This window comes from Nilaparvata lugens, unplaced genomic scaffold (assembly GCF_014356525.2).
Source record: "Nilaparvata lugens isolate BPH unplaced genomic scaffold, ASM1435652v1 scaffold7058, whole genome shotgun sequence".
Taxonomy (NCBI): Eukaryota; Metazoa; Arthropoda; class Insecta; order Hemiptera; family Delphacidae; genus Nilaparvata; species Nilaparvata lugens.
Window position 1 is genome coordinate 932 of NW_024092807.1, and position 12,427 is coordinate 13,358.

A 12,427-nucleotide genomic window follows, 5' to 3' on the forward strand; every position below is an offset into this window, starting at 1 on the left:
AGAATCATATGTTTATTTGATCTACAATCAGCTGTTTACAATCAGGGCTTCATTTCATGGATGTAAACCAGCTGAAATTGAATGACTATGACAAAAAAATAATTATTATATCGAGTGACCTGGCTGGCTCAGGTCTGGTGTAAGAGTTTTCAGGTCGCATCTGATCAAAACGTGACATGACCTAACGACTGCTTTTCAGGCAGCCGGGACCGACAGCTAAACGTGTCCATCCGAAACACGGGGGTGGCCCGAGATGAATATCGGATAACATGAATGAATTGCACAACCCTCTCGCATCTATATCTTTCTAAATATTGGAACCTCATGTTTCAGGTGCTTGGAGTAACGGAGAGAGAGTTCTTCGACCAGATGGGTGTCCATTTTGTTGGTTTCGTCAGTCAGTATGGCTACGACAGAGTGTTGTCAGTGCTAGGCAGACATATGAGAGACTTCCTCAATGGTAAGTTGAAATTATGAAAGTTCATTATAGTAAAATTCAGGTGGTATAGGAATAAATAGAGTGGTAAAACATTCTAACATGATCATTTTTGAAGTGACAGAACATTAACTTAAACATTGACTTAACATTAACTTCAGAGGTACATTAGCTAATTAACAATTTAATGAATATCCTAGGAACCGGGCATAGGAGTGACAACTGATATTAATCTGTTGATCTTGATGCTTTCTGTAATTCATTTGAGAATTTGAGGTAGAAAAATATTCGTGAGTAGTTTTGTTGGGAATGTGACTGTTCAAGACCATTTTCATTACCTGATAGTGAGTTATCAGATTTGAAATTTTACACATATTAGAATAATAATTCTAAATATGATTAACTGATGGTTTGGAACCCACCTTGAACTGCAAGTTTATCAATCATCGTCATCATCAACATAATAAAAAATCAACCATTCAATTGAATTCCATGCTTTAGTGAAATTTACGTTATAAAGCAAGCACTTTATTTGCTATAACATTGGTTTGCTATCCTTGTCTACATTAGGCAATGCAGATAGCTTTATCCTGTTCTATAGCCGCACTGTACTGGAATAACTTGAATCGTAACAGGGATCTAATATAGAAGACGTTGGTAACAGAGAATCGGCAACCCTGTAGTCCTATCTTACACACTGATTTAATAACGTGATTCTCACCATAACTCAACTTGCATAATCCTTGGCAGACGACAATTAGAATAATTAGACTTTGGAGTCTAGTACAAACATTTCATTAAATTGAATCAAACTATTCATTAATGACTTTTAAATATCAAATGTTTATCTTATTCATCATCAACCTCATAGGAAAAACAATATTCCAATAACAAATTCATGTAAGGCTGGTCACACACATATTAGTCAAGACAATACTAGTCACGTTTAGTCACAATACTTCACATAGCTGCTTATGGAGTCATGTCTAATTGCAATGACTAATCAGTATGTGTGCATCATGAGCATCAATGTGAAGTATTGTGACTAAACGTGACTAGTATTGTCTTGACTAATATGTGTGTGACCTCCCTTACATGAATTTGTTATTGGAATATTGTTCACACTAGACACTAGACAATACTAGTCACGTTTAGTAACAATACTTCACATTGATGATTATGATGCAACACATACTGATTAGTCATTGCAATTAGACATGAATCCATAAGCAACTATGTGAAGTATTGTGACTAAACGTGACTAGTCTTGGCTTGACCTATCGGTCGGTTAATCGGTGACCTATCTTCAAGTCTCAAACAATATTTTTGTCAGTAGTCATACGACGAATCAATTATTATTTCACTTTGCTCTACAATCGTAGATAATAAGAGAAAAAATAGATTTCACATTATTTATTTATTTATTATTCATTCTTTATATACAATGCAAATAACACTGATGTAATAACATTGAAAGATAAAATAATAAGGTAGTCCTTGTGCTATTTTTCTTCCAAATTTATAGATGATTAAAATATCACACCTTTTAAATCGTATTTTCATTTTCTTACATTATGATATCATTATTGATCTTTCACAGGACTGGACAATTTACACGAATATTTGAAATTCTCCTACCCACGAATGAGGGCTCCATCCTTTATTTGCGAGAACGAGACTAGACAAGGACTAACCCTGCACTACAGAAGTAAACGGAGAGGGTTTGTCTATTACACAATGGGACAGATCAGAGAAGTTGCCAGACATTTCTATCACAAGGTAAAAGACAAATATTCGAATCAAAAACTATATTCTACGACAGTAATTGTTTGAATTTACTCTTTACACAAATATGATGACGTGGAATTAGAAAAATTCTAATTCTAACCGGCTTTTGTGCAACCGGCACACATTTTGTTCCAAGAGCGGCACAATTTGTTGAAGAAGTGCCATATCTCAATCGATAAACGCAATATGGTTCCCATAACTTCCATATCCATTTATTAGGTCAAAAATTACAGTAGGCTATTGAAAAGAAATACAGGCACTAGCCCAAAACATATTCAATTCCAAAATTCAGTTCTTCAACTTGCCCAATTATTTGGCAAATAAATTTCAAATTCAATTAAAGAAAAACTCTATTTTTACAGGTGATGGTTTCTTGATCCATTCCGAGCTGCTATGTATTAACACAATTTTCTCTATGTATTTGAACACGACATGCAGTCAAATATTAAGTAAATAATTGAAAACTTTCACTTACTGAAGTACTTTCGACCGTCTAGCGATCATTTTCAACAGTGTACCCTATTTTTACCCTGTTTTGGACTTCACCCTTTATTCTCTACCCTTTTACCTTTACTCTTCACCTTCACCCTGTTTTTGGACTTTACTACTTCTACCCTTGTCCCTAATTGAAATTGAATTTGAAATTTATTTGCCAAAATAATTGGGCAAGTTGAAGAACTGAATTTTGGAATTGAATATGTTTTGGGCTATTGCCTGTATTTCTTTTCAATAGCCTACTGTAATTTTTGACCTAATAAATGGATATGGAAGTTATGGGAACCATATTGCGTTTATCGATTGAGATATGGCACTTCTTCAAAAAATTGTGCCGCTCTTGAAACAAAATGTGTGCCGGTTGCACGAAAGCCGGTTAAATTTTAACTGTGATTAATTTCACGAGAACCAATCAGAGAAGCCGTCTTTTCAAAAACACCTTCTCTGATTGGTTCTCGTGGAATAAATCACGGTTAAAATTTAACCGGCTTTTGTGCAACTGGGCCATTGAGTTGTAAAAATGCTCAAATGCTCAAGGTTCCTCTTTTGTTGTCAGTGCAGTAGGGAATTTGTTTCAAATCACGGTTTTGTCAGATGTATTAATTCATACAATTTCTTCTATTCATGATTTTTGTAACTAGTTTTCTATTGAAATCAAGTTCAATTTCGAAATAAAAAAGTAACTTATTGTGAAGATTCATTAATAATTTATCCATATTTATTTTATTTCTGTCAGTTTATTTATTTATGTCAATTTTTCAGGAGATGAGGATAGAACTAGTGAGAGAAGAGCTGTTATTTGACACGGTGCATGTCACTTTTCAATTGACTTTTGATAATAGAGCATTTACTTTGGCCTCACTGACTATGACGAGAGAAGAGAAGCATTTGCCAGTTAGTGCATCTGTACTTTTCGAGATATTTCCATTCTGCATAGTTTTCAGGTAAAATTCAAAAGTAAATAACTGATATTTATACTTTCATACCAAGTAGGCATGACATTTTTGAAGTAAAAAATTATTTTCAAAAAAATTTTGAAGTTATAATATTACATTTATGTTTAGGCTTGATATTTCAATTATATATACAGAAATGTCGGATGAAATTAGTCTTCAATTTCATTGTAGAACTTCGATGCCTCATTATGTTAACCTACAATATTGATTACTTCCAAACATTTCGGGAAAGATTTGTTTTGTAGTAGATGAATAGAATTCTACAGCACAGTACAGCAAAAAAATCTCATTGATAGATCATGAGCAATCCAAAGCATGCCACAGTCAGTGAATGAAAACTTCATAATATTTCATTAAAGTCACTAGTGAGCATAAGCTATCTTATGCTATCTTTTCTCTATGATAGCATATACTGTTAACAGGCTATACTCATATAATTGAATCAGAATGGTTTATTTCTTGAATTGGATTGAATTACTATCTTTTTCCATAAGACTACAGAAAAAAATTATTGAATTTTTTGTAATAAGTGGATCTTTGGATGAATATCAATTGGAGTTTATTGTTATGTTTCTGAATAAGATGATTTTTGTAATGAAATACTATGAAGTTTTGGAATGAGTCCATTGAACTTTTGTATTGTGAATATACCCTCGTATGAACCTGTATAGTTCATACCCTCATTCTCAATTAAAATTTTTATTTCTGCTACTAATGACTTTTCTTGTGGAAACATATTTTTCAGTTCAGATATGGTTGTGAGAAGTATAGAAACTCACTCATTGTGATACTACCTGATCTGGTCGGCAAGAAAATAACCAACTGGTTTGATTTGGTTCGTCCATTGATTGCTTTCAAATTTCAATCGGTGAGTGATCTTTATTAATAGAAAAAATATTTGATCAATACTTCTCAAGATGAAATCTTTTGTACTTGTATTTGATGAGTTTCCAAGGAACCACCAGTTATTACCTTTTTTATCAATTTTCATCAAGATAAAATATTTTGTAGTATTTATCTAAGTTTTTAAGGTACAGTACCACGAAAAAATATACTTCCATACTACAATATCTCGATCTTCTTTCTCACCCAGTAGTTACTGCCACCTACCGGCAGAGTTCAGAACTACATTGTTGACAATATTTGAAAGAATGTGGGCGGAGCTTATAGCTGCCTCTGTAGTTCTTTCTCTTCTTCTTTTTCTTCTTCTTCTTCTTCTTCTTCTCCTTCTCCTGTCTTCTTCTTTTTCATCTCCTTCTCCTGTCTTCTTATTCTTCTTTCCTTGCTTCGTGTCAAATTCTCTCTCAGATTTTTTCTCAATCATTTCTCCTACCATAATTTACTGATATTTCTCTTCAATTCGTACTCGGTTTCTATAAAAATTTTGTTTCAGATTCTGAACAGGACAAACAATATATTCGAGCTAGTAACTGTGGAGCCTGTACTCACCGAAAAACCTTCTGATAGAAAACGCGATGTGGTCCTGATGAGTGATGAATCTGATGGAAATGTGGATGAAAAGCATCTCAGATTGAAAGGTATTGTTTGTTTAATTTCTTGGAAGAGAATATTTTATTTATTTCTCAATGCGTCTGATGGTAGCATTCAAAATGCACCACAGTTTTCAATGTTAAGTCCGGCTTTGTGTGTCATCACATGGATCACAAGACTTGAATCACATTGGATGTGCAAGTGCACGCTTGGTTATGCCACGGTATATAGAAGAAGACGGTAGACGTCACGCGCATGTTTGTGCTAAATTTCTGGTGCATCTCACGTCATTTTATATTATCCAATCATCTGTTTTAACAAATAAGTTTCATAAATATTGCCAATAGGTATTAAAAGACTCGGTTGATGGCGATGACGCAATCTGACGCTAGCTGGCCACTGCGCACACATTTCGTAACCCCTCCCGTTTTTATCTAAATACCGTGGGTTATGCTCGATCAAGCTTGCAGATGATAAACAGAATCTGGAAAGAGCAATAAATAGGAACGCTTGTACTTGCTGGTGCGTTCAGTGATAGCAACTACATGCAAGTCACAACATGTTTTAATGGTACTTTCAAGTTTTTTTCGCAGCTCATGCATGATTCGACGAGCACTTGCACATGCATATATGCATTCAATAATCATACTCTCCGACGACAAACTCAAGTCATAAATTTGTTAAACTGAAAGAGTGTATTGAATTTAAATTAATATTTTAGTTCCAAACTTTTCATAATTTCTCATCATGAATTGATTCAGTGAACTGAGAGCTGTATCAATTTATTCATTTCTTTCACGCATTCACACGCATTCATTTGAGTTAACTCTCTCCATTTTTTTCAATAGCTGATTCTAAAAGATTATTTCACAAGCTGAAGTTCCCAATTTTCAACAGTGTACGCATATATTGTATAATGACCAATGAAGGTTGAGTTCCACCATAGAGAATCGAACAGTCAGTAAATTGTCAGTAAAAATTGACAATAATCGACAGTAATCGGCTTGAGATAATAGTAAAAGTTGCGACATAAATTCCCTATACCATGGGATATCTAATTATCTACTTACGCTATTGTTTCTCTATGGTTCTACTGTTATTGAATGAGACTTGCTTTGTTTCTCATTCACATAGTCATTGTGATAATCTTTTTTGGACAAATGAAGATTTGATTTCATCTGAAATTTTTCTTTTATTTTTGAAGGTCAAATGATCTACATGGATAACTGGCGTATGATGATGTATCTGGGAACTCCAGTGATGCCAGACCTCAATGCTCTTGTCACAACCGGTCTCTACATAAACGATCTTTCAATGCACGACTTCAGTCGGTAAGTTCATTAGAGAAAATGTTATTTTTTTCAAATCTACTTTTTAAATCAAAAGATAACACGAGCTTTATGCTTTATGCATAAAGCTGGATTTCGAAATATCAATGACCAGTACAGTGAGAATATTATTCCTATAAGTTCCAATGGGACTATTCATACTCGCTGAATGAGAATAGTCCAATAACAACTTATGAAAATTATATTTCCACAGTGGCAGTCACAATCACTGTGGGAGCCCCATTATTTGTGGATTTATTGACCTCCAGCAGCAAATTAACAATTCCTTTGAAATTACTTTCAGAATACTCAATTCCCTATACACAAACTATACAATACTTTTGTAAGTTAGAGCATAGAAGAGAAAAATCAATCATATAAGTTTTCTCTGGTTAAAGTGAAAAGAAAAATTCGTAGTTGAGAAGTCCAAAATTTGTTACATGGCGCAGTGAAATTTATTTTTCAGATTTCGTCTTTGGAATGAAATTTAAAAAAAAATTTCATTGGCTTTATTAATTTCTTTTCAGATTCGTTTTTGAAATGAATGAAAAATACTTTATTTCGTTTTTGGGTGGTTCTTCACTCATAGTGATGGAATTTAAAGGCGTAGTGTATCGGTGCATGAGTATAGAGTATAAAGGTATTTCACAAAGAGGTAGAGTGAAGATCTATAGGGTAAAAATGTTGTAGAGTATTGAATGAAGAGTTATAATTCTTCACACAGAGGTGAATGTTGATTAGTAGTTAGAAATTGTATGTTATGTTTTCTGAAAGTAGATCAATCCTTCGTACTATTGTCAAGTTTTGTATGTTCAATGTTTCTGAAAATATATTCAATTAATAATTTAATCAGGGACATATTGCTATTTACTGGAGAGTAATTATTGTCAGTTTTTGTTAGATATGTTTTTGAAAGTACAGTAGATTAATAAGTGTAAGGCTCAACTCACACTTACGCGACTCAGGTCGAGAAGAGACTCTACTGTAGTCGAGAGCATGTGTTTTCAAAAGGTGACGTCGCGGAGACTAGAATCGACTGGTCTGAGTGTCACCATTTGAAAACACATGCTTTCGACTAGAGTCGAGTCTCTTCTCGACCTGAGTCGCGTAATTGTGAATTGTGCATAATTGTCAAGTTTCGTTTTCTGAGAGTAAATCCGATGAATTATCAACAGGGACCTGATGCTAGCAGGCACACAGCAATCGGTAGAATTGAAACTAGCACTTGATCAGGAGCAGCAAAAGTCGAAAAAACTGGAAGAATCCATGAGAAAACTCGATGAGGAAATGAGAAGAACCGACGAACTTTTGTACCAGATGATACCGAAACAAGTGGCTGATAGGTTGAGACTGGGAGAGAATCCTATTGATACATGTCAGGTAAGGACATTATTAAATATTTTTTCTCGATATTTCAATTATTTTTTACTTCAAATAAGTATACTGGAAGAGTAAAAGTATATTATTTTATACTTCAAATAAGTATACTGTATAATGTAAAAGCTTAAATCAGCATTTCGAAGATCACTTTAACATCATGATTCATTCATAAATTATTATCTTTCAAATCATCTACAGTATCAAATCATCAAACAGTAGCCTACTAAATCATCTGCATCTACAGTATCATCTTTCAGAGCATCTACATTATTGCCACTGCTATGTAACTTCAGATGGAAATTACTGAGATATTGCAATTATTCAAATGCTAATGAATGAATTATTATTATTAAACGAAAATCCAAATTAAATGCTGTAATTCACCCCGAAGACTTCTGCTACTGCAAATAGTGACAACAGGGTAAACAGCTAGATGGAGATTCGATGAGCACTACTATTCAAAAATTATTTGTCAGCCCGGGAACTACTTATTTGTGCAACTAGTGCGCAAAGTGACAGTTTGCTGCACCGAAAGAAACGTTCACGCAAGAGCCGTAGGCGAGGGCGGAATGGTTTCTTGAGTGCAACAGAGGAAATTTGCGCACGTATTTCACATTAAATTTTTCCTACAGTTACCATTGAATATGAAAAGTGGTTGATTATGGGTAAAATGATGGCTGAAATCCATCAAATGTTTGTCTGTATAATTCTGTTATTTATAACAACTTCAATTTATTTTTAACTTGATAATCCAATTGAAAATTAATAATCAATAATTTATTCAAATCACAATACAAATTAATCCAATCAATTTGAAAATTTGAATAATTTTGAGTAAATCCTTATTTCTAAATAATTTTTAACCAATCAATTTATGAATGAAAAAAAATTATTTGAAATAATGAATAATAATATTAATAATATTCAAAATGTATAATTCAATGAGTCTTATTTTTATTTATTTGAAAATCAGAAAAAATATAGATAGAACAAATTAATTCGCATTCAAAATACACGCCAACAATGTCAACAGCTGATTGGGATGGCTGCAACATAACACAAAGTATTAAGAGTACGCAAGTAACACTTGCGCACTCGAGCGGAAAAGTGATTCTTTGCAGCTGAAATCAGTGCAGAAATGGTCACTTTCCAAGGTACCTGTAGGAATAGTTATTTGTGCAACTAGTGCGCAAAGTGACAGTTTGCTGCACCGAAAGAAACGTTTACGCCCGAGCCGTAGGCGAGGGCGGAATGGTTTCTTGAGTGCAGCAGAGGAACTTTGCGCACGTATTTACATTAATTTTTCCTACAGTTACCATTGAATATGAAAAGTGGTTGATTATGGGTAAAATGATGGCTGAAATCCATCAAATGTTTGTCTGTATAATTCTGTTATTTATAACAACTTCAATTTATTTGTAACTTGATAATCCAATTGAAAATAATAATCAAAATTTATTCAAATCACAATACAAATTAATCCAATCAATTTGAAAATTTGAATAATTTTGAGTAAATCCTTATTTCTAAATAATTTTTAACCAATCAATTTATGAATGAAAAAAAATTATTTGAAATAATGAATAATAATATTAATAATATTCAAAATGTATAATTCAATGAGTCTTATTTTTATTTATTTGAAAATCAGAAAAAATATAGATAGAACAAATTAATTCGCATTCAAAATACACGCCAACAATGTCAACAGCTGATTGGGATGGCTGCAACATAACACAAAGTATTAAGAGTACGCAAGTAACACTTGCGCACTCGAGCGGAAAAGTGATTCTTTGCAGCCTGAAATCAGTGCAGAAATGGTCACTTTCCAAGGTACCTGTAGGAATAGTTATTTGTGCAACTAGTGCGCAAAGTGACAGTTTGCTGCACCGAAAGAAACGTTTACGCCCGAGCCGTAGGCGAGGGCGGAATGGTTTCTTGAGTGCAGCAGAGGAACTTTGCGCACGTATTTACATTAATTTTTCCTACAGTTACCATTGAATATGAAAAGTGGTTGATTATGGGTAAAATGATGGCTGAAATCCATCAAATGTTTGTCTGTATAATTCTGTTATTTATAACAACTTCAATTTATTTGTAACTTGATAATCCAATTGAAAATAATAATCAATAATTTATTCAAATCACAATACAAATTAATCCAATCATTTGAAAATTTGAATAATTTTGAGTAAATCATTATTTCTAAATAATTTTTCAACAATCAATTTTGAATGAAAAAAATATTATTTGAAATAATGAATAATAATAATTAATAATATTCAAAAGTATATTCAATGAGTTCTTATTTTTATTTATTTGAAAATCAGAAAAAATATAGATAGAACAAATTAATTCGCATTCAAAATACACGCCAACAATGTAACAGCTGATTGGGATGGCTGCAACATAAAACACAAAGTATTAAGAGTACGCAAGTAACACTTGCGCACTCGAGCGGAAAAGTGATTCTTTCAGCCTGAAATCAGTGCAGAAATGGTCACTTTCCAACGGTACCTGTAGGAATAGTTATTTGTGCAACTAGTGCGCAAAGTGGACAGTTTGCTGCACCGAAAGAAACGTTTACGCCCGAGCCGTAGGCGAGGGCGGAAGGTTTCTTGAGTGCAGCAGAGGAACTTTGCGCACGTATTTACATAATTTTTTCCTACAGTTACATTGAATATGAAAAGTGGGTAATTATGGTAAAATTGCCTGAAATGCATCAAATGTTTTTCTGTGTAATTTTATTATGATAAAAAACCTAATTTATTGTCAAATGAAAAAATGTTGTCCTTGGTTATAATATATAATAGTAATAATTAGCGCGTTGTGCTTGGTTGCACCTCTGCTCACTATAGCAGCCACAGCAGTCACTGTTACCAACTTCATTTTGATTTTGCTGCACTGTTGCTCCATATAACCTACTAAGTATTTTGCGTTGCCATGTTGCAAATCTGGAGTGCAGAAAAATTTTTTCCCGCACTAGAGCGGAAAAGTGATTCTTTGCGTTCTGTAATCAGTGCAGCAATGGCCACTTTTCAACGTAACTGTAGGAAATAGTTATTTGTGCAACTAGTGCGCAAAGTGACAGTTTGCTGCACCGAAAGAAACGTTTACGCCCGAGCGTAGGCGAGGGCGGAATGGTTTCTTGAGTGCAGCAAACGAACTTTGCGCACGTATTTCACATTAAATTTTTCCTACATTAACCATTGAATATGAAAAGTGGGTAATTATGGGTAAAATTATCTGAAATTCCATCAAATGTTTTTTCTGTGTAATTTTATTATTAATAAAAACCTTAATTTATTTAAAATTGAATAATAATAATTGAATTATAATGATTAGTAATTCAATTGAAAATTTATCTGACTGCTTGAAGGGGGTTTATGTTATGTAAGCATTGAAATGACTATAATGAAGGCACATAATGGCAAGGCTGTTCTCCACTGCCATTATAATGTGGGCCTCACTATGAGTGCAGTTACCAACTTAATTTTGATTCTGCTGCACTGGTGCTCCATTAACCTACTAACTATTTTGTGTTGCCATGTTGCAAATCTGGAGTACGCAAAGTACTCACTTTGCGCACTAGTGCGGAAAAGTGATTCTTTGCGGCCTGCAATCAGTGCACAAATGGTCACTTTTCAAGGTATCTGTAGGAAAAAATAATTCCCATCTAGCTGTGTACCCTGTTGTCAATACATTTGCAGTAGCAGAAGTCTTTGGGGTGAACTACAGTATTTCCTTACTGGAGCTTGAAGTCGTTTTTATTTAGATCTAGCAGGTAACCCGAGCTCCGCAAGAATCTGATTAAGAACTTCACAAACTGAAAACTTGGAGAATTTAAAAAAGGCTAATAACCATCCTCGGTATATTAAGAATCTTTATGTAAAATTTGAAGTTAATCAGTCCAGTAGTTCAGACGTGATGATGCGTCATTTGTGAATTTCCTATCCCGTAAATGGATAAGACAATTTTATTGTTTCCTTTATTATATTATAAATAGATCATATATTCTTTCTAGATTCCTTGAACTGAATTATACAATCCAACATATTTTGAAACGATAATTGTTTGACTGAAAAATAACTGTGATATTTTATAAATCTTAAATTAATAAATTAAATATAAATCTTAATTCAGGTTCTCTTGATTACAGATGTTTGACAGTGTGTCAATACTATTCTCCGACATAGTGACATTCACAGAGATTTGCAGCAGAATCACTCCAATGGAAGTGGTGTCAATGCTGAATGCAATGTACTCCATATTTGATACTCTCACTGAGAGAAATCACGTTTACAAGGTAATTGTTACAACCATAAGCCATGTTTATTCTTTATTCTTCATTATTTATTGATTCATACAATAAGTAAATCATCAAAATAAGGGAGAGAAAAAATAAGGTAACCTTGTGCTATTCCTCTCCCAAATTCAGATAAGGCTACACATAGTCCGAAATAGGTCAAGTCTTGTAGTTGTTCACTTCACAAAATTTACAGTCCTTAATTATTTTATTAGAATGCAATCATTAATACCATTATGTCTATTAA

The 12,427-nt window shown here is 33.4% G+C and overlaps 1 protein-coding gene across 1 annotated transcript; it reads left to right on the plus strand.

Moving 5' to 3' along the window:
• Nucleotides 1-333: 333 nt before the first annotated feature.
• On the plus strand, nt 334-12,204 carry LOC111054571 (soluble guanylate cyclase 88E-like; the record flags this gene model as incomplete). Its single annotated transcript, XM_039445490.1, is given in 9 exon segments — nt 334-460; nt 2,037-2,215; nt 3,482-3,663; nt 4,421-4,443; nt 4,446-4,543; nt 5,069-5,213; nt 6,371-6,497; nt 7,670-7,874; nt 12,034-12,204. Coding segments are annotated over 9 exon segments (1,257 nt in total), but the record flags the coding sequence as incomplete, so codon positions are not given.
• Nucleotides 12,205-12,427: the final 223 nt, after the last annotated feature.